This window comes from Lepidothrix coronata, unplaced genomic scaffold (assembly GCF_001604755.1).
Source record: "Lepidothrix coronata isolate B3197 unplaced genomic scaffold, Lepidothrix_coronata-1.0 Scaffold9, whole genome shotgun sequence".
NCBI classification, from domain to species: domain Eukaryota; kingdom Metazoa; phylum Chordata; class Aves; order Passeriformes; family Pipridae; genus Lepidothrix; species Lepidothrix coronata.
Window position 1 is genome coordinate 10,507,235 of NW_016690189.1, and position 27,955 is coordinate 10,535,189.

Consider the following 27,955-nt stretch of genomic DNA (forward strand, 5'->3'; position numbering starts at 1 on the left):
AGCCCTAAAAGAGCCAAAACCTACCAGTGCTTTCTCTCAGTGAATCTGTTGTGTATTCACATAGTCAAATATTGTTCCTGTTAGGGTTGTTGGGGTTTTTTTTAATATTTCTACTTAAACAGGTTCCTCCTTGTTTTGTCTTGTGGGTCTGATGCTGCGTGTGATTTGGACAGTGTGGACTGCTCCCACAGAATTAATTAGTTTTGAGTAACCCACATATCTTTGTCAGGTAAGCTTTTAGCTGGAAGCGATTAAAGATCGGGGTGCAGGAGTGGGATGGAGACTTCAAAAATTATCTTGCTTCTTTTACATAGACAAGGAAGGCCCTGGCTCAGAGTCCAGCTAGCAGAGGACAGTATATGATCCCAGAGAAAATACTATTCAAAATTAATGAATTGCTTTAATGAATGATGCCAATTAAAACAAGAAGCAGATAGAAAAAAATTAAAGCAGAGTCACTTTGTAGCTCTGCAGCAGTCATGGGAGATTAGTTAGCAAGAAACAGAGTAGTTGCAGAGGTCATCTGCAAAGCTTAAGGATGTTTGTCTCTAAACCACTTACAGCAAGATATTCTTCCCAGTGAAAACTTATCTTTATGTTATGATTGTGGACTGATAGATACTACCTAGCCCAAACTTTCACTTAATACCAAAATTAGAGTTAAATGACTGCTCAGTGCTCAAATAGTGACTTCAAGCAACAAAGGGGAGGTAAGATGGTAATTTATGTGTTTTCTCTTTTATAAACAAGTATGGGAACTTTTAAACAAGTATGGAAACACTGAGAAGAAAACTCTATGTTGCTACATTTTTTAACTATGATAACCAGGAAGATTAGTCTTCATGAACAAAACAGGTAGAAGTTACAGATGATCTAAGATAGCTTAAGGCAGCATCAACTACAGCACAGTGATCTCAGCACAGAGTGGTGCAGAAAGGACATGCTGATGCTGTTTAACACGGGAGTGACCAGTCAGCCTCAGGAGAAGCATATTCAGATGGGAATTCAGCATCTGTGTTGGGAAGGCTGTTGCCATACCAGCAGGCACACAGGTCAAGTGCTTGCTGCAGGCTTCTGTTCTCTGTTCACAGCTTTACTCTCTCTCACAAAGCACAGGTACACAAGAGGCACACTGGTCCACTTCGGCACTCTGCAACAGCATGGAGATACCAGTACTTACCCTTTTTCAGATCTGTGGGCTGAAAGTACCTGGTAAATAAAAATTTTTATATTCCAAGGCTCAAGAACTATTCCGTACCACAGAATGCCATATCTATTTCTCTGTCATGAAGACAAGGTACAAGGCTGAACAAGATAAGGCAGTTATCTTCTGAGACTCTAGAAGCATATCCAGCTCATTCAGTCAATGGGCTAATTGTCTCAGAGTGACTAGGATAGTCTCAGAACAGAGAGATTCCTGTCGCGAATCTCAGGACACTTTATTCAGGAAGCTATTGTTTGTCTCAGATCCTAGATATAGGGACACAAGACATAACTCATGAGATGTATCTCTTCACTCATACCCCTTCCACACAGCAGCTTTAGGCAATGACCTGAACACAGAGCTGCAGCAGAGGAATGTGAGACAAGGGTCCTAAACTCTGGATTAGATCATGCAAACCAGTGCTTCAGGAGGCAAAGGGGAAACCTGCCCCAGTCTCATAGTTTTGTGCTGGGTTAGCCAAGGGAGTCATGTCCTTGGTGACATCCACACAGTGCCCTGTTCTCCTCTAGTAGAGGTCTGGTCCTTGGAGCCCATTTTTTCATCCTCATATTTTCTGATCCTGATAGTTCATCTTACGCAGTAGATCATAAAATGCCCTCTGTCACAGGGGCACAGAAAAAATTTGATTTAGATGCTAAAGGGTCCCAGTCAAGGTAGATAAGCTAGCACTGCATCATATTCCAAGTTAAAGCAGTTCAGTACTTGGCACAAATGCAGCATAACTTTTAGAAAGCATTTAAGACATGCCATCAGTTATCAGTTTTTCACTTGATTCTCAAGCATGACTGCTCAACTTTCCCACAATGGCTTTTATTTTCCAACTTGATTCTGCTGATGTAGAGAAGTTTTAAACATTCTTGTGTACCCATAGTAAAAGTCTGAAGTACAAAACCAACACAGTGGGTCAGAATCTATTCCCTGCTGTACCAAAGAGTGTGCAGGAGAAGGAAGTAGTGGGGGCTTTCACCCTCCCAAAACACCAGCACAGTGCAGGGTCTGTGCACAGAAGCTGTTCAGCTTCTCTTGGCAGTCCAACCAGATCACAAGCCATTCCATGGCCTGCAGCCCTGGAGAAGCCTTCACCAAATGACATCCTCTGTGATCCCTCCCCTGTCCTGCAGATGGCTTTGCCTGCCTGCCAAAACACACAGCGTGCTCTTGCCTGAACCGACCTTGAACGTGAATCCCCAGAGATACAAGGACTGCCTGAATACAAATGAGTACGTGAAGTTTCAGCTCACAGTTCTGGAGATAACAGCAGTGGCAACCGCAGATGCAGCCTTCCCTCTTGTCCAGTACAGCCAAAAGGGCCCTCTTCTTTATTAACATCTCTGCCACACTATGCCCAGTCCAGAGCAAGAGCAATCCTAGGATGGCACATTGGGCATGAAGTAGAAGAATACAGTGGTTCTACTCTACCGTATTGAATAAAAATCCCAATAACTCATTTCCTTCATAAGCACAAGCTCTGTAAGGGCAAGATAGGGCAGAAGAGGGAGATGGACTGTGAAGGGGACGACAGTACTGACTCTTGCCTCTACCCATCAACAAAGTCACTATTGTATCTTCCAGCAGTGAGCACAGAGGAGGAGATGCAGGTAACCAAGGAACAAGTGGCTTAATAAAAACAAACAGATGATGAAACCAGCAAAATAAATACACTCTCAGGATCAGTTCTACAAAGTAACCAGATGGCATTAAATACAGCTCCCGTACCAAAAAAAAAGAACACTTGTTTCCTGCAATCTGATAGTCCCACAACCCTAATCTCTTAATACTTTCAATGCCTTAAAAGACAAAAGAAAAACACAAACCAGAAAAACAGCCATGTCTGGGGGAATAGTACTCTTCCCAAACAAAAAATTTACTCTGAGGGTGAAATGAGATTGAAAGCAGGTATTTTCCAGGAGGCTCAAGAATATCTGGCAAATATTTCACATAGAAACATTGCCTTAAACCCTGTCACCAAGATCCAGAGTGAGAGAGTGAGGAAGTACAAGAAAGACCTGATTCCTTTCTTGACTAATGTCAAGGTCATACCAGGGCAACGGTGCCACAAAGCTCTGCAGATGCCTGCCCATGACCCAAGCAGAGCTGGTAACCGACCCAGAACAGGAATGTCAACAGTGCTTTGCATGAGGAAAACTGTCTTCGTGGGCTGACGTTGCCTTGTGTCACATATGAAGACCATTGACTTTGTTCTTATCACTTGCAACATCCATTTCAATGTGGCTGAAAGCAGGATTATCAGTTCCTTCGTCTGCCATGGTAAATGGTTTACAGTTCAACACTTCCACATTCTCTGGCTAAAAAACAAAAGACAAAAGCTGTGCTGTGAAGCAGAAGGAACAGTCTTCCTCTTTGACCTGCATGCCAGCAGTCAGTCCTGACATACAGGGTGCCTTGCGGGAAAACACATGTTGGCTGCTGACAGAGCACAAACACTTACTCATTGCAGTAGATGGTATTTTTCAGGGGCATGGAAAGTTTCTTATTGCATAAGGTACTAGTTGTGTAAAATGCTCTTGTCACATAAAATGTTCTTGTCCTGCAAATTGGCTGAAGTGGCTTTGGGAGTCCAAAGTTCTAATTGCTGTTTTCATGTCTAATGATACCAGGTCTTTGAGCTCTTTACTCCCAGCCCTTCATCCTTGCCCCATTTTTGACAGGAAGAGCAGATTAATATGCATCATTGCTTTGATGTTCCATTTCTGTTAAACATAATGGATGTTGAGCTCTTCATGTGCAGAAAGTTGCTCAGTTCACCCTGTCTTTTTTATCTCAACAACTTTCTGCATTATTTGTGATGCCAAACCACTTGTTATCCAGCTCTTAGCCATATAAAAGACATACTTATTTCTGACTCCAGCCATAAAATAAGTATGGCTGTGGACATTAGCTTCCACGTGGGTGGTGGATTGTTTTTTTTTGCAAAAGACTTCCAGAATTAAATTCCCAGATAGTGGAAACAGATGTTGGCCCATTAAAGACAGTGAATAACAGTAACTCAACAGCTGGCCTCCAGTACTGACATAGGCAAACAGCATTACAATAGCATGGTAAAAAATCCCTTTCTTTCACTGGTGTTCTGGTTTTCTTATCCCGAAATTGAAATACATAGGATCATACTAAAAGGAGTTGTCAGTATAGAGGACAAACAGTTTGTAAGCTGGACCACCTCAAAGATACAATCACTGCCTATAGTGCAGCACCTGAAAAGCACTGAACAAAGCTAAGCTTGAATGTTCAGCTGATGATATTGATTGAAAACTGATCTGTAGTTTATTTACAAAAAAAATAATTCTCCTGTATTGTCCCTTCTAAGAGATGTTATTACCCAATAATGCCTCCCCTTTTCTTTTATCTCGGGGAGGGAGGTAGGAAACAGATACACTGACTAGAAATGTTTTCTCTCAAACAGTAGCCAAAGTTACAAAAAAATCCAGACTTTAGAGAACATACATCTACAAACAAAGGAAGCTTTGATGAATCCAAAGTGTGCCTTGAGGCATCTTCCAAGAGGCTAGTTAGGGAGTATTTTAGCAGAAACATAGAGAACAACTGTCCCTTTTCTCAGTTGATGCTCTGTTGCTGACTGAAGTCAAGCTGTGGCAAAACATAGCTTCCTTGCCTATGGGAGTTGTCTTACTCCTACCAACCCTGTGCTCTGATACTGCCTTAAGGCAGATAGTCATATCAGGCAGCATCAGGTGCTATTCATCCTGGTGGGAAAAAGCAAGATGAAGACTGTTCGGCTTTGTCCACGGGAGGAAAGATTGATTTAAATCAAAGATGCACAATTACACTTACTGTCTCTGAATTATATATGGAGAAGTTGGACAGGAAATCTTCCTTGGTCAGCAGGAATTTACGATCTGTGTTCTGCTTTAGTCCTCCTGCAAAACAGACAGGTTTCAGTAGTTTCTTTACAAAGATATATATCCTGCACCTCCCAATATACAAAATGATCCCTCAAGGTCTATTTGAAATGCCTTAGCCATTTCCCAGCGTCCTAGGTCCTCCTCAGATTTCCTATTTTGGAAAAAAACATAGAATCTGCCAATGATCAGAATGAATCACATATGATTATGTCTGGGATTACCCTGCCAGTCCAGGAACTGTGCTGCCCTGGGCCCTGAGCCCCAGTTCTCAGCTCCTTGTCAGCAAGACTCCTGTCTCCAAACTCACCAGCAATTTTTATAGTGAATTATTTAAGGGCAGCCATAATGTGGGGGGATGAAGGGGAGGAATGTTTGGGCATTTTTAAGGCATGGAAGATTATCTATCCTTGTGAGGAAAATAAAGGAGATGTAAGTGTTGGGAATTAGCTCTGCTTGCCACCTGAGGCTTAAATGGGATCTTGCTCCACAAGAAGTAGGGTGACATTGTCGTTGGGTAAGTTCTTTTGTGTTTCTCTTTCTTAGGCTCAGTATTCCTCATCTGGATTTACTGAGTTGTCTGGTTTTCAGGCTTTATTTCATGGCCTGTAAGTAACCTGATCCCAATCTGGTAAAAAGCAAAATTTGGCTGCAAGCATCACTATAGCAATGGGAAGAGCATGGGATTGGAAGAAAGTGGGGAGCAAATCTTATAAACACTTAAAAGGAAAAGGGTAAAAGTGTAGCTTGTACTTATTAGTTGCAATGCAGAGGGAAGCTAATGGAAGTGAGTTTATTTGCTGAGTTTGGAGTTTCATAGCTGTGGATCAGACTAAAAGTTAGAAATCTAACAGCCTTGAAGTTTAGGGCTGTCATAGGAATCCGACTGGGGATACTGGGCAAAGCTGTGAAAGCAGCTGCTTTTTTGATATTTCTGCCATGCGTGAGGTGGATGACAAGTGCGCGTTGCACCTCACCTGGATGCAAAAGTAGTGAGGCCACAGGCTGGAGCTGAACTCCTCACTCTTACCCATGGGGTGCTGCTTTTTCCCTTGCGCAAAAGGACTGGGAAACAGAAAGAAGCTAACATAGCCATGCAGCTCTTAGGCACATTCTCGGGGAATGTGGTGAAAAGCATGCACTATATAGGTGCAGGCAATAACCCATGAGTGCTCTGAACTCACTGAAAGTAAAAGTGCTTTTGTCCTCTAGAAGCATGGGTGTATTGTCCTTGCTTGGAGTTGTTGATGTTCAGGGACAACCCTTAAACCTCCAGCCTCTGCTGGCATCTAATAAAACAGGAAAGACAGACGTCTTACACTTTTTTTTTCCCCCCTCAGGTTTAAAAATATGCTAAAACTTGTTTCTCCTCAGAAACTTGAAGTAACTTTTGTTGTAAGCAGAGACCAAGAAGGGCTGAGGGGAGGAAATTACATTTAGGATGGTAACACAGTGCTTGCAATAGGTCAACAGCACTTCCTGTGGCAATGACAGCTCTCTGGTCGTCTTAGTTTGACAGAGATCTAAGACACGTTCAGTCACAGCTTTGGAACTAGTACCTGTTAGGAGGCTGATAATTATTCCCACAACTACTGTGATAAGTGTCCCAAGTGTGCTGAAGTAGAGGTAAGACAAGGAATACCAGTTGTCTGCCAGGGCAGGCCTGAAATAGAGCAGAAAAAGTGTTAATCTTTCTTTCCTGTTCCAAGCACTTTGAAAATGTCTGTTTCCAGACAGTCTATAAATACAGAGTTTCTTCTGAACCAAACAGCCTGGTAATCTTGAACTACCTCCATACAATAATATGTGCATTGCAAATTTGTTTCAAAATTCATAGGACAAGTTCCTTCGCAAGAAAGGAGGCTGGTCAGTACAGTGAGGCAACGCATGAGACAGAGCAGGTGAAACAGGACAGTCCTGTCTTTGTTATGAACCAAGGGCACAGTTGAACACTCCAGTTATCCAGATTAAGGGATTGTTTCTTTCTGAAGGGTGAGGTTATTTAAAGGAAGGGACACAGAAAAAAAACACACGAGGAAATCAACCCTGTACAGCCCTAAACAGCCAGAAACAATAGAGCAACTGTCTACATCTTATTTTGTTCTCCCTGACTGTGTGCTCTGTCACAACAGCTGCTTCCCTGCAGTCAGGAGCAATGCTGGAGGTCTCATGCAAGAGGTGTAGTATATGAAACTAATGCTGGGCACCCATGTGTGTATCAGGGTACCTCTTGACTGTGCAATGCTCTAAGGGGTAAGGATTTGGAAACCGTACAAATGTCTTTGTTCAGTTTCTTTCTGTTCCTGCTGTTCCCTATATTGCCATTCATAACTGTTTAATTTAATTGTGACTGTCCAGAATAAGACATATGGTAATTGAAGAATGGAGGAAATTCCTTGTGTTGTGTCCTTTGTATGGATTACAACTTCTGAACTTCCTGAATAGAACTATTCTGCATAGACAAGTTGCTGTAGGTAGAGCTGTTAAACTGGCAAATTGCCCTTTAAATGCCTACTCCTTTAATTTATGTGACAGTCTGTGGAAGTTAATCTAATAACTATAAATGTTATTTTTGTTTAACACTGTGGTTCACAGTAAGGCATATCCAAGCCTTTAGACTCAAATATTGAATTGAAGCTTTTCAGATCAATAGGAAGATTCATTTTGACTTCTGTTCTGTGATAACTCAGACAAACTTCATTTTCACAGGAAAATAAAAAAAAAAAAAACCAGAAGAAACTTCTGCATCTTAAATAGCATGGTAGGTAAACCAGAGAGGAATAGTTATAGTAACTCAAATGCTCTGCAGATGTTTGTGTTGCTTTAAAACAATTACACATTTGCTGATTGCACTTGATGAACTCATATACCTCTCTGCAGTTGGTGTGCTGAATATTGTTGTTAATGGAATTTCTGTTGATGTTATATTTCCTGAAGATATATTACAGCCTGCAGTTGAGAGATATAGTGGCTTGGTCCTCTCTGGGAGTGGAGGATAAATCTGAGATCCAATTCCGACCCAAAGTGAAATAGCGAAGCCACTGACAAGACCCACAAATGCACCCTGCAAAATAAAAAATGAAACTTGGATTTACATGAAAAGCATAAGGATTTTGAAAGAAACAACTAGACAAGTAAGAAACAGTCAAGATAATCTAAACTGTAGGCTCCATGGCAGAAATGAAATATACAGTTGGGAAGAGCTGGGGACTTTACTTCATTCCCTTTTTGGGACATACAATGTTTCCTCACAGATCCTGAGCATACCTCTTTTTATTTGGCCACTAGATCTTTATAATCAAAGGATAACTTTGGCCTGCATAGTATATGGGAAAATCCTGCATTATCTGAGACCCTCCTTGAACAAACACAGAAGCAATTTTTCCATTTTCTTACCTGACCTGTTTTTGTGAAAACTCTCTCCTACATCAGGCATAGGTGGATTTTTTGGCTGACACCTTGTGATTATTTTTTTTTTTGTACTTTAGTATATATATAAAATTTGCAACTGCAAAGAGACAAAGCTTAGTGATTAGTGAACATCTCAGGATTACTAAATAGCAATCCTGCCAGACTATCCCATGGACCATATTAACAAAGTTCGTAAAATCCTTTTTTGATGGAATAGTGTTTTCCTCTGGAAATGATAATTTCACAGTACTGAAGCACTCTGAAAATACCCCAATTTGGGCTGCAAGCCCTTAGGCCTCATTTTTCCAGCCTGACCCCCTTTTGCTCAGACAGGCCAGCATTCTCTCAGCCTATTGGTTGTTCAGCTACATGTCAAGATGCATTGTTCCCTGCTTCTAAAACTATGGTTTTAATAAATCCTTGTCATAATTCCATTTTTATTCAGAATATTTTCCCCCTTCTGGACATGTAAATCTCTTCGTGGGATGGAAATTTAAGAGTCTATACGGTCCTATTCATCATTTCCTTAGGAAAAAGAAGAAAGGGAGCAAAGTGTAATGTCCTCACGGGAAGTACCAAAGACATCTCCGTGCTGCCCAATATATTGGTGGAAGAGGATGAAGGAGATGCCCAAAATTGTCAAAAAATTTTGGACAAACAGGTCTTTAAATTTCTACTTACAATTCCATTTGCAAAGGAGCAGAGGATTCCCAAGGCAAACAATCCTAAAAGGGGGCCACCGACCATGCCAAAAATGCTGAGTGCTGCCTGAGGAAGGAAGGGAGTCTGCTATCAGGTGCTGTGCACAAAAGGCAAAGCCTCCAAAGTGACAAGAAGGGAAGACATTGAAAAAGAAATCATGAGAATTTTTTTTAACTGGTGTGTACTCAGCTGCCAGGTATAGTTACATGGATGCTTAAAGCAGAGGTTGAGCCATGGGTGGTTTGAGGTCAGTACCCAACAAAGAATAAAACTAATCTCATAATGGTATCCAGCAATTATTTTCTTACATAATTCATTCTGGATCATTCAACATGGGCATGAAAAAGCTGTCTGACACTTACCTGCAACAAGGCTCCCAGGAGAGATGCCACCGCAGCCATAGCAATGCAGACTCCACCGTAAAACAGGCCTGTGTGGGAAAAGCAAAACAATGCTCAAATCTGCCAAAGTTTGAAAATCAGTAGTAGAAAGGTTTATGTCTAACCCAGCATGGCCTCGACATCTACAAGATAAACCTGCTAGTATCTAGATTTTTAATAAGAGAGCCTGAATTGGCCAAAAGGTCAGCTTTCCGTTTACATTAAGAGGAGAACATGCAAACTTGACAAAATCTTCTTCCTGTATAGTACCAAAGATTAGTTACTAAATGGTAGCCATATGGATTAGTCATAGTGGCAATAACACGTATTATTTATATTCCTCAGCTAATCTCCTGTGTCATTGTCCTTATTTTGAGGGAATGATTTTTGCTTCTCAGTCTAAAGTCTTTGGAGCAAAAAAGTAAATGCTGGTAGATTACTGGGAGCTGGCACCATGACAAAGAACATCCTGGGTCACCAGGATGTCTTCCCAGGACTCATAAAACTGGATTACTTATTTTTTCCACCTCCGTCCCTGGTGAGTTTCTCTGCATAAGCAATATGTTAATCTCACTGTTTAATGTGATGTGTCAGGCAACTCATGATATGACAAACAACAATTTTGGCATAAGCATTGTTTGCAATAATGTTTAAGAAACTTCCCTCAGGTGAAAATATTTAATACTTGTTACCCTACCATCAGTATGTTGTGCTCACTGGTATGGCCTGTGACACCGTGTTGGAACTGTGGTATTTCCATGCTTACTACAAACACTTTCCTGGGCTACACCTGCAGCTGGACACAGACAGTACAACTAGCAGACATGGCAATTGCACTTCACAGATTTAAACCATCTGCTCAGCCTAGTTTTGATCCTCTTAGAGCTACATTAAGCAGAGGAGCTAAACACAGTGACAGTCGAAGAGTATATCAGAGAAGATATGAAGTTTCTCATTCTCTGGAATATTTCTGGGACACAATGCTATTGCTTGCGTATCAGTTCAAAAGGTTTATTAGAAAACTGTTTCCTATGCTTCTCATTTTTGACAAATGAAAGAAAAATAGCTAAGACATTTGGGTTTGTAGTATTGCAAATCAATATTGAACACAGATGCAGTGCATCTTTCCTGCTTAAAGACCTAACAAGATTCTTTTTCTTAAACTCAGTTATTCCCCATTTGTGTAAAACCTACGCAGGTGATCTTGTCTCCCCCAGATGTTGCACCAACATAGTCCCACTACTGTGAATTATTTACTCCTGACTTACACTATCATAAGAGAGATCTGAATCAAGCCCTCATTTCATAAAGCAAAAGCAGAAAAGATGTTTTCCAGACATACTCATCCCCATGGAAATCCATGACAACTTCTTTTCAGAGAGCGATCTGAAGTAGGGCTTGATGAGGTCTTCAACAGTCACGGCAGCCAGAGCATTGATGCTGGAGGACACCGTACTACAGAAGGCAAGATTTATATAATTTTTTTTTATCTTATAATCTGAAGTCATAGATAACAGGTGGGTTACTGGCAGAGAGAAACTGCCACTGTCTAGAACGGTGTCAGAAAACTAATGTAACTGCTGTATTGGTCAAAATTCCAGGTGATGCAGTTAATAGTTTACAAAAATTGTTTAAAAAAATTACTCTTGGTGAAGATGAAGAAAATTCTGATGAAAAGTTGAGCTGGGCCTGGAGAAGTCAATGAAAATATTTATGGCAAAGCTGTAAACACTACTGGTATATATTATACCTTCATAAATGATCTACAGTATATATCTATGAAGGTAAAATTCCCACTTACTTACTTTGAACTCACTCTGAGAGGAGGATTCAGATAACCTAATTATGGTCATCTAAAAATTAAGGATCTAATTGATGAACTATTGTAGGCTCCCTGTGGGGTCAGAGAAACCAGCACTCCTAAGGCATAAAGTCAGACTGGTGATCTTGTGTCTGTGTACCTTGTTCTTGCAAGCCACCAACTTTTCTTCAGCATGTGAAAACAATCTTGGTTGTTCCCTCTATTTATGTAGCTACAAGTACTGAGAACAAGACAGTTTATTCTGGTGTCACATTCATAAGTTTCTTCATTTTTATCTGCCTATTCAAAGAATTCCTTGGGATAGACAATGTTTCCTAAAAGGTACTCGTTGGGAAAGCGAAACAAAACACTTCACACTATGGAATAGAAGGGTATCAATTTGTCTCCTACAGTAAAAATATATAGTGATTGTTGTTTCATGGGATTCATTCAAGACAATCAGAAGCCCAGGAACCCTGGAAAAGAAAACTCTAAAGGTGAGGAAAGGCAGATGGCTTATGTTATGCAGATTTGAAACTGGAAAATTAAAGGCAAGCAGTAGGAAATTTCCCCAAATTGTAGCTATTTGGTGTAACTACCCATTTATAATACTCAAAAATTCCTATAGCACAGGGGCTTTAAAAGCACAGCACAGAAAGGGGGATTTGTTAGTGATATACATCACACATAGCTAGCCATTTCCTCATGTTAATAGGGAAATCCAAGCAGCTTTGAGTCCTAGGACCTCAGAGCAGCACTGTTGGAAACTATGGATTTTTAAGGTGCATCATCAGAGATGTTATAGTGCTTTTTTTGAAGAATAAAAATTTGCAAGATAAAAACCTGAAATTCTAAAGTTTTAATATAAATGGAACTTTAGCTCCAACAAAAAAAGGAAGAAAGATAGTAGTTTCTAAATTATTAAATTACCTTAATGTCCCACTGTAGGCACTAGCCACAAAAAGCCCCGGCACTCCTGGAAAATCGCGCAGGATATCCAGCACCAGGTATGGCATTAGCTGAAAAATTCAGAGTAAGAAGTATTATCACCTTGCCCTAATTTTTCATTTTATCACTGTATTATTTTTGTTAATAGACCTTCTCACTGGCATTCTGTCCAGCTGTTCTAATTTTTCATGTCCCACCTTGCTCCGATTATTGGTTTTCTACAGAGAAAACTTTGTTTCCAGTGACAATGGTATAGGAAGCTCGTGTTGGGCAGCAGGTAGTCTGTTGAGGGGATTGGATGCCACAGTAGATGCTTTTTCTGCTGTTGGCTCCACAAAAAGGTTTTTACATACAGTCCAATAACCTCAAGGTACCTGAAAACAATGTCGTTATTGGAAACTGTGAGATATTTTTTGACCTTTGCAACATTTGAGGGCTGGAAAGAGAGAGGAATTTTAAGATTTTCTTTCTGAGAACCATTTATTTTTTCACAGAGAAGTTGGTCTTCTTAGTATCTTGCTTCCAGTTTCTACCAAAAGAATTCTACCAAAAAGTAGATTTCCTTCAGGTTTCCACCTTGGCTCTCATTTTATTTTTCCCTTAAAGACCAGGTGGTCCTGCCTCAGGTGCTCCATTGTCTGTGCTCTTCTCCTGGCCTTCCAGCTTACTGTACATTGGAGCGTTATCCAGAGCCTGTGATTATCTTAGCCTTAAACATGCAAATAAAAGGCATTTGATTTCCATGGACCCTGACTCTGGCCAGTCTATGGGCTCCCAGAACTCTTATTCCTCAGGTAAGTCTGCTGCTCAAGGTCTATTTAGGGAGAGGTTGCCATCTGTGACGAGGTGGTTTCTCTGCAGCACAGTTTGATTGCCCAGCTCTCCTCCGAAGGAGGGAAGCATGTTCCATCACTAGTGAACAACTGCCTGCTGATAGCCTTCCTCCAGGTGTATGCTTTTGGCACGATAATGTTTTGAGTCTGAAAAGGCTTTTGCTTTCATCAGCACAGAGCAATTTATGTTGGGTGACACACAGCAGCTCACCAGGACTCACAGCCACTCACAAGGGCAGTGCTGCTCCAGCCTCTTCCCTTCACTTCTCTTCAAAGCAGTTTCATGTAACGCTGACATTCCTGGGCCCATTTTGGGTGAAAAAACCAAACATTTCCAGAGAAGGGTGGACTGAGCACTCTCTACAGTGATGCTCTCCCTGCTGCCCTCCTTAGCAAGCACTGAGGGACCTGTAGCTCCAGCACAGCTGGAGGATGCAGGGACTGAGCAGTGACAAGGATGGACCTGCTGCTTTCTCCAGGGTATTTCCTCCCACTGTGGTCTCAGCTTAATTCCTTGGTGTTACAGACTCGCCCAATACAGGACTCCAATGTGTCGTTATTCCCAACCCCCTGACTCTTGAACTGCCTCCGTCTGGTTCTTATGGCTGCAGATGAAGGATGCCCTCTCACCACTTTCTGCCAAAATGTGGGGCCCTACCTGGTCGAGTGCCGACACCTGCTTGGCTGTCCATGGGTCACAGTCTTTGTAGATGGAGTAGAGGGCCAGCCCACACAGTGCGGCACAGGCCATTATTGCCCAGAGTCCCAACAGGTTGATGTAGAGGGACCTGCATCGACATGCATGCAAACATGGAAACATGGATCACGTTAGAGCTCAATGTCCCACAAAAGACCCCGTCAGTGCCAAGCAAGCACACACTCATTCCTGCACTGAGGAGACCTCCTGGTTGGGGACTGCCTGCCAGCAAGGGAGTCACCATATGACTCCCAGCATTTCACCTGGTGTGAGATCACGGTTCTAAATGTACAAATGACACTTCTGGTATTGGTGGCACAGTCTGAGGCTCAGTCCCTGACAAAGCCTGCTCTGGAGATGATGGGAGTGATATGGCAATCACCATGTTTCATCATGTGTATGAGTTGTATAATGCAGGCAGCAGGTCAGAGGATTCTCCTTCCCCCATGCCACACCCCTTGACAAACCCTAAGCAGATTTATAAGGCGGGGTGCCCCAGATTCAAGTGTGGGATACCTTTTAGTCAGCACCAGCACTCCTGGAGCTATAGTGCAGGGCTTATATAATGCTGGAGTTGCCTTGTAAAGCTACAGATCTCCCATTTCCTCTTGAGACAGTCTCAGGGAGGCAGCAATGAGGCACTGGGACCTGGAACCTTGTCTGGAGCTGCCTATGGCTGCCACTTCCAGGAAACAGAGGTTTGTCAGCAACCTCAGGGCTTTACAACTAAACCCTTTAGTAACTAACCAACTTGGAGTCTAGTATCATCCAGATACCCCATCACCTTTCCACATCCTGAGGGGAGCTTCAGGTTCAGCTAATGGTGAGACCAGAAATGCCTTTTCATCAGGCATTAATGCTGCTTTTGCTGCACACAACAGGCAGTTTCTACTGGCAGTGAAAAACACATTCTTCTTCTCCTCACCCAGAGAGGGCTTTTGCCTCCCATCTAACTTTTCAATCTTCTCAAATGTTTCTATGCTCTTGGTGACTCCTGGATCACAAAGTTCTTTTCACCTAGGGTGGCCAGTTCAAGCAAACATACCCACTGGGAGCTTGGCCTTGAAAAACAGCGTTCCTTTCCAGCAGTTTCCTCCCAGTTATCTGTGTATCACTGATAGTGATTTAACTACCTGATAGACCACATACCCTGGACCTGTGCCAATTGCTAAGATCTCCTCTGGGAGGACTTTTGGTTTCTGTGTAAATACATCCATGCTTGCAATGCTTCAGGAGGCCTTTTAGTGCTTTTGATTCGTAAGAAGGTGAAGAGCACCAGTCTTTGGACTGCTCTAGAGGACCAGCAGGATGAATGAAGAGGTAAACCTAACTTTATAGGCCTTGTTAGGCGTTGAAATGGACATTCTCAGAATGGCATAATGTAGATTAACAAGTTGAACTATCAGTTGGCAAGCACAGTATAAGCTCTTAAATAAGACCTACACAAATAAAAGCTGATTTACACATAGTATGGGAAACTGCATTTTTGCTTTGTATTTGCTATTGGGGTGGCCTAAACACAGCACCAGCAGCCCTTTAAATTTCTCTCTAGCCTAATTTAGTAAAAATGAAGTAGTCTTCTTCTCTTAGATGCTTACACATTGTTTGGATGTCTTGCATCTATTTAGCTGAAGCTGTTCCTGCATTGGCATAATCTACACTGATATACAACACTCAGAAGCTGATTTAGCACAAAATTTAACGAATGAGCTAAATCAATCCAGCTCTTTTGAACAGATGTAATAGCAGAATCAGCCTAGAACCTCTAGCAAAGATTAGAAATACAAGAGAAACACAAGGAAGCAAAATAAATTGTTTGTCAGAATCCAGCAATTCTTGTTTTTAAACCGCATCAGTGTTTGGCAGTGAAAAGAGAGATGGTTTTTTCTTTCTGATTTACATCCTAGCTCATGGTACACCCTATGACTAAGCACTGGAGTATAATAATTGTAGCGCTGTTGGAGGGAGGTTTTCCCACTTATTCTGCATGAGTAACAAGGGGTGGAGTTTGGCCGAAGTAGGAACTGTGACTGTGTAAGGCTTATTTTCAGTCGTTTGTTTCAGTCTGGCTCTAAGACTTTGGCACTGAGGCATGCCAGATGGCCTTGAAAGGAAAGCAGAGAAAAACGTGTTAGTAACCCATATTTTTCTGCCAGTGTAGCTCTCCTGCTCTGAGTGCCTACTATGGTTCAGATAGAAGCGTTATGTTCAGTTTGGCTAGTGATTATTTGAGGACGACAGCATGTGCTCATACCTACTGGTGTGTTTCTTGAGTGGGGTGAAATCCTTTCCCAAAGCCTGAGAAAATTCCTATTCTTGTGTCACTGTTAAAGGCCTTCCCAAAACCTGCATCTGTGAAAGAATTATTTTCTCAGCTCTGCTTTATTACTGTGCTTTCTCTTACAAAACCTTACAGTAAATGTCATTGGGGTACAAAACCCTATTACTTTGACCTGATGACATATGGCACTTCTATGTACAGGTTAAATGGCAATAAGAGATATAGGCCAACAGCGTGACCTGCCAGATGTGTCTAATTATATTTGCAAATGAACTAGATAGTCACCACAGAATGGCATTGTTTATAGTTGTGACGAGCTGCAACCATTACACAAAATGATTTCTCCATGCAGGGGAAATATCCCGCACAAATGAAGCACAAGCAAGATGATGCCATGGAGTCCAACCACCCATGCCAGCAGGACAGGACTATACTGATTAAGGCTGTGCCACTGTTAGTATGGTATGAGCCATAAATCCCATCCAAACCCCTGCAGAAATAGATAGCCTCCAGTCCCAGTCAAAGCTGCCACAACAGCTCAGAAATCTACCCAGAAGCTGCGATGGTGCCAGATTTCCTTTAGTCACTCTCTGCTTCTGGGATGCCCTGGAGGTGTCTCTCCTTGCAAAGACAGTAGGGAGAGTGTGAGAGAGAGGCACAGCCTTACGTGGAGCAGGTGCTAGGGAAGAACAGCCTCACTGGCACACAAATCTGGCACAATGTATGTGGCTGTTCTCCCATATGCAATCATTCCAGGCAGCATTACAGATGTGGGATGTACCTCCTGCCTCTGTGGTGTCGAGAACCTAGAACCTACTCACGTGTCAGAGATTGTGGAGAAGCTATCTGGTGTGTTGGAGCTGTGGCAGTGAATGCTGGAGCTGTGCCTGATAACAAGCATCAACTCATTCCTGTCTGTAGCATGAATGGCTGAAAAGTAGATTTTCTTTATTGATGGGCATTTTGCTAACTTTATGAAGTGAAAGCCTTTATAAAACTCCTTCTCTTTATGCCACTGTACCATAGAATGTATAGGGACTATAGTTATGATGTGTGTTTCTATGTTTCTTCTAAAAATGGACTTCATGAGATCGCTAATAATTCTTAAATCCTGAGCTGTGAACTAATGGAATGATACTGAAGATAAAGGTAAAATAACAGATCTAGTAGGTATACTCCGTTCTAGAGTAAAGGCTCATCAGAAATGTTTACATTCAAAGAAAACAGAACCTTCTGCCAGTTTGCATAGTTAATTCTTAAAAAAAAGTCATGATTATTATGAACCCAAAATACACGATTCCTCAGCAATTTTATCACTGAATAAGACATTTCTGCATTTTCTCATGCCTATACTCATTGTTAAGGAAAAATTTTTTAATCTTTACTTACGCAAAATCCACACACAATGACTTAGGTTTAGTAGAACAGCAATTCAAAATACTGTCTTGATATGACTTCAGCACAAGTACTTTATATTTAGTCTTTAGGTTGGACATAAACTTAATGCACCTATTTCTATGCAAGAATACTGGGCACAGCGAAGCACTCAGGCGCAAAGTTCAATGTTACAGCAATCACATGTAATTCGAATACCAGTACTTATTGTGCCCATTTGTCTTCTACTGGTCCACAAAACAGAAGGCAAAAGTTGTTACACTTTATAAATGAAGTTTGTATGGACAAAAGAACCCCATGTTCCTTTTAGAAAAATCTCCCTTATAAAGAAGAGTCACTGCTAAATTCAGACAGTGACTGCAGGCAGACTTACAATTTTGCGTGGAATCTGCTTTTGCATGCAATGTATCTCTGGACTTGAGACTGGTTGACCCCATATATACCTGTCCACGTGAAAGTCCCACCTATAACAATTGTCCAGAAGGTGTGCCTTTGCAAAGGATTGGGATCAAAGCTACAATGAGAGGAAAAAGAGAAAACAAATTCAGAATATAAAATCTTGTTATTATGTGAAGACCTCATATGCTTAGAAGAAAAAATTACTCCATGCTTGTTCTAATACAAACTTGCTTAATTTGGCCAGATTTTGAACATTCAGATACTCTTATCTTTATGTGAAATCACAGAAAGCAAATTTTAAAACTCAGAGCTGATATCCTAAGCCAGTGAAACACTCCGATCTGTCCAAAGGTGAAGTTGGACAGATTTATTTGCCTATAAACTACAGTCTTAAGCAAAGTTCTATGATGCCTGTGACTGTTGTGATGAAATGATGCTCCAGTAAAAAGTGTAATATGCCTGCTTATCTAGAGGGACATCAGTCTAACACCAGTATAAAGGTGTGTTTGCAAGCCCAACCTTTGTGGACAGAGCCTCTGTAAAACGTTTTGCTAGTTTAGCTCTAAGTAAATAGCAGATTTTACGTGGCCATAAATAATTATTATTTTTAAATCACACTTTAATATAGAAATAAATTTAATTTTTGTGAATGTGGTAATACTATTTCACCTATTACATGCCTTTATTCCTTTTCTTTTTCCATCTGTGAATATATGATTGGGAGAATAAGCAATGCAGTATAACCACTGCAAATCAACCGAACAAATTGAAAAAAATTACTGTTCTCAAGAAGAAAAAAATACCCACAGATGAATTACTTACTGAAGAACTTGGTGAAAAATTTTACAGACCAACCTGATTAATATTGTGAACTGACAGACAAAGGAAAAATTGTAATACTTCTCGCACTAAACTTTCACTAATAGCATTTAGTGAAGTTTCTCAGAGGAATCATATATTCATCAAAGGTACAATAACCTGTTTACTTGAAGTGGTTTTTGATTCAACACTGTCAGATTGCATATTCTTGAACTTGTAAAATTATATTTTTAGGCTATGATTAGTTACAATAATGGAGGGTAAAATACTATTAAACATACGTAAGTATACACATATTAAATACTTGTATCTTTCAGGGAAAAGAAAAATACTTCCCTTTTGCAGATTAGGCCAAAACCATTATTTTCCCATTTGTTTTCATTCAGTAGCTCAAATGCCAAATCAGCTGTTTTCAAATTGCAAGTAAAAATACAACTGTCCTCTTCTATTCACCATTTTCTTTCAGTGGAATCCAAAATATATCCTTAAAACAACTACTTGACAAAGTAAAAAGGTTTTTCTCTTTACAAGATTTTGCATGGTCTAAAACATAAAAAATATCCCTCAAACTAGGTAAGCTTGTTTAAAAATATACAAAAATTGGGTCACAACTCCTCTCCCTTCAACAGCAGTTCCATTTCACAATCACATGGGCTCTATTTGTAGGAATAAAGAGGCACATCATCTGCAAGTACAAACTCACTCCCAGAAGTTTAATCTTCCACCATGGTAGGAATCATTTACAATGCGTCCAATTCCCTCCTGAACCACCACAGCTCGTATAATCACAGATGAAAATCCAGCAACCATGATTCCAACCTGGAAAACGTCTGTCCACACCACTGCCTTCAGACCGCCCTGCATGAGGAACAGCACATATCAGATACAACAGGGCAGCAGCACTCTTGCCTTGTACTCACATTCAACTAACAGAAACATTACTGTTCATATGATGTATAACAGATGAATTTCATCTTCTTTAACAGAACTAATTGTGTACTGCTGTCTTTAGGAATTGTATTCTGGAACCTATTCAGGACATCCTGGCCTTTTTTTTTGAAGTGCAATAGCATTTACTTTGGCCATACACATAGTTTAATCCAGTATTTTCTTCATCACATAGCCTGATTCAGAAGTTTGTAGCAAAAGATAAACTTGCAGACAGTGCTCATCTTACTTATATATATTCAGTAGTACTAGTTCCAGAAGGTATACCATTCATGGAATAAAAATACACATGATTTAATCCAACACTTGGTCAATTAACACTAATTTGAAGACCAATCTGTTCATGTGGCACGTGCTATTTTCAGTGGCTCTATGCAATAACAGACAGGACTGTTACAGTTGCAATAAGAGGTTGTTTGACAAATTACAAATTGACAAATTACACAGCAAAACTCTGCTAGATCAGAAGAAAAATCACAGGATTTTTAGGAAGGGAAATCTACCTTTTTACTGTTCTTTCAGCCACAACAGAAGTTTGAATGTATCAAAACAGAAAAGGTTTGAGTCACATAGTGATTGCCAATGCATCCAGAGATGCCCCCTGGGTGAATATGGCCCTCTGGCCACATCTACACTCTGAAATGTACTTCCAGGTTGTAACCTGATTACTAGGCCGCTATCTAATAAATTCCATATTTGATGTGAGCAGTGAAAGGAACAGCGATTTTTCTCAGCCAAAGGGCCCACATACCAGCGTGCAGTAGAAAGTGCAGACCACGCCAGTCGCCACCACTGCACCCCACAAGTCGAAACCAGTGACTGAAAGAGAGGGAAATGGCACCAACATGAATGAGGCACTGGGGACAAAACACTGAAGGTTGATTTTTCACCCTCAAAGTCATTGCTGAAAAAAGTTAGAAATAAGTTAAATGCAGAGGTAGGAGGTAAAAATGGCAATGAAAAGATTAGTGTGTCTAAACCAGGAGATTTGGCCTAACCAGTTCTAAAAATGAAACAGTTGTAACAGATTTGGAAACTGCTAAAAAGTTAGATATATTTCAGGATCTAAGAAACTATTCGTCATTAATGTGAACACTACCAGACAACACATCCAATATGTTTGTAGGTCCCAACTCAGGAAGATTTTAAAATACATGTCCTTCCTTGAAGCACCTGGGTAGCACTACAGCGCCCCTAGGCAGGGATTTATGCAAGTAAACAGAATAGGTGTTCTCCACGGAGGCAAGGTCGTTCAAGCATGGTCTGGAAGAAATGCATCAGACTAAAAGCCTTTTTTTCATTCTTCTTTCTCTTAAGGGTAGTATATTTACACCATCCAACACTGTGCTGTGGATGACATACAGGCTGTTACTGCCCCAGCTTGGCATGCTTGTGTGGTGGCAGGCAAGGCATCAGGGGACTCCCCAACAGACAGTTCAGGCTAATGAGAACCATGGCAATGAAACTAATGAAAAACGTAAGTTCTTCTAGTTGGGAGTTAGCTAAATCATAGCTATGTATATGCAAGGCATATACAAACATCAAAGACATAAAACCTGTGAATTCACACACTGGAGAAGACCAGTACAGACAGTGTTGTGGGTTTTTTTCCAATTTGTTCAAGCAACAAGCCAAAAAAAACATCCAATGAGCAGAAAAACTGTGACTTGATTCTAGCCAAAATGATTAATTTTTAATTTGCATTTTATCATTCCCTTTTCTTGCCAAACAGACAAACTAATTGTGTCAGATTAAAAGTTTATTTGGCTCCATACAAAAGCTTTTTACTCTTTTAGAAATAAATGTGGTTTGTTTTCAAAGCAAAAAGTCACTGTGAAGCAGAAAATGGAAATATTTAATTTTGTAAATATCACAACAAATATCTTAAGTTGACAATCTCTTTTCTGTTGGTTTGGTTTTCCTGGCAAAATGAGAGACCACATTAAACATTTCCAGGAAGTCCAAAACCATATTTACAGAACTTTTGCCTCGCCCTCATCTTGAAGAAGAGCACTTAACCAGAGGAATTAATTTCATGTTTAGTGTCTGCATTGCCTTCAAAATTTACTTAAGCCTTAACTTTTCTGAATGTGCCCATTAACTACAGGTATTGCATCAGAGGTAGAGCAAATGAGTGGAGGTTTTCTTCTAAATCTTTTCTGTAATTCCTTACAGGTAGGGATTAAGGGACTAGGATTACAGAGTTGCCATCATAAGATTTACAGTCAAGACTTGAGCTATATTTTCAGGTGTGCATTACCAAAAAAAAAAAAAAGGATACCAGTACTATATGCAGGAAAAAAAATATATCAGTAGAAGAACAGTTGCAGTATATTCATCTTACCTTGATTTAGTGCTAAAGCTGGAGCATAAATGACAATACCAGTGTATAAAGTCTAGAAGGAAAAAGAAGATTAAAGATCAAAATAAATGTAAATTCCTGGAAAGGTGATAGCTTCCTGAGATTATTTCTTTTCAAGCACTTAGGTAGTCTATATTTCCTAAATTTGTAACTGTTGGCAAATAATTCCAATTAGAAGATGAATGACTGAGACTAATAAGCTCTGCAGTCTCACAGCTAAGTGTTACTAAAACAAATACCAGGGACTCAAATACAAAATCCCTCTTCATCTTCTCCTGGATTTCATAATTAACTTATTTTATTCCTTTAAAACTGCAAAAGGAAACAAGAGGAAAAGAAAGTTAATGAGGTTTACACGTGGTTTGCCAAGGAACCTATTACTATCTATTTTCTCAGTCTTGGGATCAATATGCCTTTCAGTATACAGCTCTAATGCATGTGAGTAAGAATACAAAATACAACAGCAGCTAGTTGTTACAGATAGTATTATAAGGAATTATAACCTTCATCCTGTGAGATGAAGCCATACATGATTATCACCTGTAAGATGAAGCCATACATGATTATCAGCAGCTTTATATTTTCAGCCACAGTAAAGATACAGACAAATCAAGTAGCTACTCCACCTACTTTTGTGGTCACAATGGGATTCATACACTGATATCCTCTACAATTTCTTTGTGTATATTTTTAAATCCTGTTTCCTTTTTTATCGCTGTTATTACTGCCCCAAGTTCAGCTGTGATATGGGTCAGAAGAATATAGCTTGCAATGTGCAGATGACTTCTGTGAAGGTCAGTGGTCTTGATTCAAAAGATCTAGATCACAGACAGTCCTGAGCTGACTTGCATCAGCTTTCCATGGCTGGACTCTTCTGACTCCCTGATTTACAGCGGTGAGACTTGGGCATGGAAAAACAGCAGAATCAGATGTCATCCAGGATTCAGCAAGCCTCTGCCCTTCCTGCAAGTGTGGAGTCTGCCCTAGGCACTAGTGGTAAACCAGAGCAGGATTGCTAACCACTGGATTACTTGCTGTGTCTTTTGAGCAGATCAAATCCAGTCCCCAAGGTAGAGCTCTACCAATGGCCAGTGGCAACGCTGGGGACAGAGCCAAGAGGTAAATGGAAGGAGCAGTGCTCCAGCTATAGGAGGAAACTAATATGGAGAAGCTGCTTCACCCAGTCTAACCTAATTGTGCTGGGCCCCTGATGCACACCTGATACAAGCACATGCCAGAAAGGATAGTGAGGCCATTGGGGAAATAGTTATTCCTACCTGTACTCTACTCCCTGCCTCTGTGTGTCCATGCTTGTTTCTCTCACTGCCATGAGTCCTCTCTAGATTTTCATATATAGCTTGTATTACAAGAAAGCTGCCACTCCTGACCAGTCCCTGGTGAATATATCCTCAGAACCAGATGCATCACTTCACAGGCAGCTGTTGACACCTGTCAAGCCCAGTCAGTGTTGATTTGCAGTCCATATAGTGACTGTCAATATGTGCTGCTGAGCCATAGAATCTTAGAAGGGTTTGGGTGGGAATGGTCCTTTAAACATCCAGTCCAACTCCCCTACCGTGGACGGGGACACCTTCCACTAGATCAGGTTGCTCAGAGCCCCACCCAGCCTGACTTCCGAACACTTTCAGGGATGGGGCATTGCACTACTTCTCTGGGATACCTGGTCCAGTGTCCCACCATCCTTTTTGCAAATACATTCTTCTTTATATGCACTCTAAATCTACCCTCTTTCAGCTTAAAACCATTACCCCTTGTCCTGTCACTACGGGCCTTGGCAAAAAGTCTCTCTCTGCTTTTCTCATAACCCCCCTTTGAGAGGCTGCAATAAGGTCTCCCCGCAGTCTTCTCTTCTCCAGGTTGAACAATCCCCATTGTTGGCTGCAACACTTTGGATGCAGTCATCAAGCCAATTCTTTTCCCTTCTACTGCTAATTCAAAGGATTCAGCATGAGAACTTATGGCTTTCTCATACACAGCAAATAAGTGCCAGAACCATCAGAAATTAAAATTTGTCACAACTACAGTCACATTTTGGTGTAAATTTAAATAGGACTGATACAATCTTGCCAATTCCTCAGTAGGTTTTTGTTATTGTTGTTGTACTACTACATATCCTTTTCTTTTCCTTCTTTTACTTATATCCCAATATTCACAGAAGAGTTAAAATTACACCATTAAAATCTTGGGAGGTTTTCTTTCCTCAAAATTGTTTTATTTATTCAGGTAAAGTTGTTAGTGCTTAATAGAGAAAGCCACCTACCGATCTTTAGTTAATTTCCTTGAGCACATATTTAAGTTCCATAGAATCATTTTTCTGATTTTTGAAAGCAAAGATTATGCTTAGCTTGTTCCAAGTTACGCAACTGTGATGTCTTCACATATGCTGATGAAACAGTGTCAGGTTTCACACATGCTAGCACTCTAGTTTTCCTATGGGCTTGTGTATCCATAAATGCCAGCTAAGCAGCACTGCTCAAACAAGTAATGAGCACTGCATTGAGAACCATCTTATTGGTGTGTGCGATTGGCCTGTAAATTCTGGTGTACCTTAAAAAATTTTAAAAACGGACAGAAAGCAAGCTTATTACTTAAAAAGCTTTCTGATTGCATATTCATTCTTACTCCGAATTACCCCAAAACTCAACTTCAAAATTGTGAAAAGAACACATCTTAATTTCTGGTGCATTTGGCACACCCTGACATTTACAAGCTGTGGTCTCATACTGACTGTCTGAATGGACTAGACACAGAAAACTGTACCAGTAATAATTTCAGGGACTGCTTTAGTTTAACATTCCCAAGGGCAGCAATTTTCTACTTCTCAGTTTGCAGATACCTAGTTTTTTTGCAGTGGTGGTGGTGCAAATCCTTGCGGAGTAAATGACAGCTCCTGACAGCTTGTTTTATCACCTTTCACAGACCCTTGGAAATTAGTTAGACTCCAAGAATCCACACACCAGAGGATGAAAACTGCCACTGTAGATAATTGGGACATGTTTATATTTTGAACCCATTGTGGGTTTCTCCAGCAGGCAGGCGAATGACTGCTCTTCACACTGCTACCCTGCAGTGAAGGGTCGCTCGTCTCTTAGCATGGTGCTAATGTCAAGTGACTGCTCAGGGTATTCAACAGTGCACACAGAGACCCGAGAGTCAGGTAGCCCAGCATCTGCTCTGCCTCTCACCACTTTGGAGCAGAAAGGACTTTGTTTCTCCTGCTCCCAGCCACCCAGGCACTCTGGTAACCTCATCAACTGCTCAGAGAAAACAGCAGTTACACTCAACCAAATAATTCCGGTGGCCCTGAGGACCACAGAACAGCTTCAAGGTTTACTTGCCGTTTGTATAATGAAGAGGACCGTTCCACAGAGGCGTAGATATTTATTAAATCGAAGTTCTAAATACTGCAAAAGAGAAGAAAATACAAATGTTTATATTGAAATTTGACACTATTGATAGGAATGAATCCATCACTTCACTAGAATGAAGCGATAAGCAACAAAGAAAGAGCATAGCATTGTTTTTACATTTGCATGAATGGCCAAAACTCGTAGAGTCACCCTGATGGATAACTCTTTCAACTTGATTTGATATCTTTTTACAGACCTCACCACGGGTAATAACACAAGAAAGTGAAGTAGACATAAGCTACTCAGTATACAATGGAGTCTACAGAAAAGACCAGGATATATTATCACAAAATCATTGACTATCCTGAGTTGGAAGGGACAAAAATCCACAAGAATCAAGTCCAAACAACAGCAAACAACAAAACCCAATTGTGTTGTGAAATCAGAGAGAAAAAGAAAACATTGTGGCTATTTCTAAGTCTAAGTCGATTTGGAAACTCTGGCATATTATGTGTATCCACCTAAACTGCTGCAGAGAGAGGGCAGAAGGTTTTCAGCGGTAATCTCACCTTTTGCGCTGCCCAAGGCAGCCTGCCATATTTTACTAGTAAGTCAAAATTCAGCCGCCTGTGAAACAGAAATCCTCATTTTTTCTGTCTAGCCTGGGACAACACAATCTCTGAATGAGTTTGTCATGCTGTAGGACAGATTTCTTCCCACTATCTGTCCTAACAACCTTCTTGGTGTGTGGTTGTACAAGAGGCATCTCATTTGCCTGACAATCTGTTCAATCGACACAAACACTGAAGCATCTCAAAGTGCTCACTTGTGAACTGAGCATTTAGAATGTGATCTGTGAGCATGTTCACACAAGGAAGCAGTCCCGAACCCCTGGACACACACAAAAAGTTGTTAGAACTCTGAACTCTGTCCAGAAATAGAAGATGTATCTTTTATAGGTGCATTACTCTGGTTTAACCCCAAGATAATCAGTGAGCTTCCAGTCATAATTATAAACCTTTATTTAAAAGAGCCCTATTTAAGTATCATCGTGACAGTCCAAAGATTAGTAGTTTAAAACACATTGGAAGCCACCAGAGATTTCTGTTGGTGGATCCTTATCTAAATCTACCAACAGAAATCTTGTTTTCAGCCTCCAGTGCTGCAACACCTCTGTTCAGTGTAATAAAATGCTAAAGATCAAAGTAGCTAGTCAAGGATTTTCACCTGCACCGATGCTCCTTTCCCAAAGTCCTCTGTCAAAAGAGCAGTTTGCCTCCAAATCTGCAGCTATGAACTACCTTCATGCAGGAAGATAAAGAGGTTGCACCAATGTTCTGAATCAGAAGAAAATCCTGACCAGATGCTTCCCCACCCCAAAACAGTCAGACTTGACCTGTGATTGTCCCACCGCCCCAGGTGTCTCTGCCCTGATGGCTATAGGTTTAACTTACAGGCTGAGCTGAAGACCAGCTCAGCCTTATTTTGGTGGAAGTAAGAGAACGCTCACAGACACAGAACACTTGCTGACTTCCCTGTATATGCACGATGAAGACATTCAGTGGTGTAAACAGCCTCAGGTGGCAAGGAGTGTCCCTAAAATCTCTAGGAACAGCACAGATACATACTCTGCCAAAAGGGGACTTTTGTGGTTACACCTAGGCTTAGAAACCAATCTGAAGGGAGCATGATGTGAGAACTCTGGTTCCTATAGTAGGTGCTCTTGTGCTCTGTCTCGGTATATTAATTACACATGATTAATGACATGTCACCATCCAAGCTGCACGAAGATTAATCCACCTACTGAACTGAGTATCTGGAGTGAGGAAACAAATCTGGCATGACGCACAGCTCCTGAGCCAAGACAGCAGGGTTGAGCATCTCCTCTCTGCAGAGACAGTGTGGGCAGACTTGGGGACAGAGCCGGTTGCAGCCTGCTCTCAGGAGTGTGGTGACACAGGAGAGCAGATAGTGCAGGGGATTTGCAGGAAGAGATGGAGGACAGACATGTAGAAGCAGGCATGAGATCCCCCCAAGCTCCCTAAAGGCTGGGGAAAGGTTCCTTCCACTCAACCTTACCTCATAGGTGCTGGTAATGCCCAGCCTGTAGAAGACGGGCAGGAAGATCTCGGCACTGCACAGCACCACCAGGCAGTAGGTGATGGCAAAGACGCAGAAGATGGCACCATAGCGATAGATTTCGGCAGGGGTGCCCAGCACGGTGACGGCTGACATGAAGCTGGCAGTGAGGGACAGTGCAACCGGGAGGGCACTCATGCTGCGGCCTGCCGTGAGGAAGTCCTTTGATGTCTTCTGCCCCCCTCCCACGAAGGCGTAGTAGACCCCAATGACGGCTGAGATCAGCAGCATGGCCGCAAATACCACATAGTCCCAGACGGTGAAGCGCGCCATTCTACCAGAGGGATTCACCCTTGGAGCCAAGGATCTGCCCCAAAATTAGAGGGGCAGCTGCTGCCCCCTCAGGGCTGGCAGAGAGCGGCCTGA

The 27,955-nt window shown here is 41.2% G+C and overlaps 1 protein-coding gene across 1 annotated transcript; it reads right to left on the reverse strand.

Annotated features, from left to right (window-relative positions):
• On the reverse strand, positions 1–27,900 carry SLC5A8 (solute carrier family 5 member 8). The gene is made up of 15 exons (XM_017804476.1): positions 27,530–27,900; positions 25,439–25,504; positions 22,062–22,113; positions 20,469–20,536; positions 19,473–19,627; positions 17,925–18,065; positions 13,837–13,966; positions 12,328–12,416; positions 10,939–11,051; positions 9,579–9,646; positions 9,196–9,282; positions 7,974–8,167; positions 6,663–6,766; positions 5,036–5,121; positions 1–3,531 (listed from the first exon to the last, which is right to left on the reverse strand). The coding sequence occupies exons 1-15, from the start codon at positions 27,860–27,862 to the stop codon at positions 3,400–3,402; spliced, it is 1,818 nt and encodes a 605-aa protein (XP_017659965.1). The 5' UTR covers positions 27,863–27,900; the 3' UTR covers positions 1–3,399.
• Between the last annotated feature and the right edge of the window lie 55 nt (positions 27,901–27,955).

What these genes read in the sequence shown, in the direction of transcription:
- SLC5A8 (XM_017804476.1), bottom strand. Translation starts at nt 27,862, where the DNA reads ATGGCGCGCTTCACCGTCTGGGACTATGTGGTATTTGCGGCCATGCTG. An exon ending in TCCTCTTCATTATACAAACG is followed by an intron (nt 22,114 to 25,438) that starts GCAAGTAAACCT and finishes TTTTCCTTCTAG; the next exon opens with ACTTTATACACTGGTATTGT. An exon ending in ATGGATTTCCATGGGGATGA is followed by an intron (nt 9,647 to 10,938) that starts GTATGTCTGGAA and finishes TTTCCCACACAG; the next exon opens with GCCTGTTTTACGGTGGAGTC.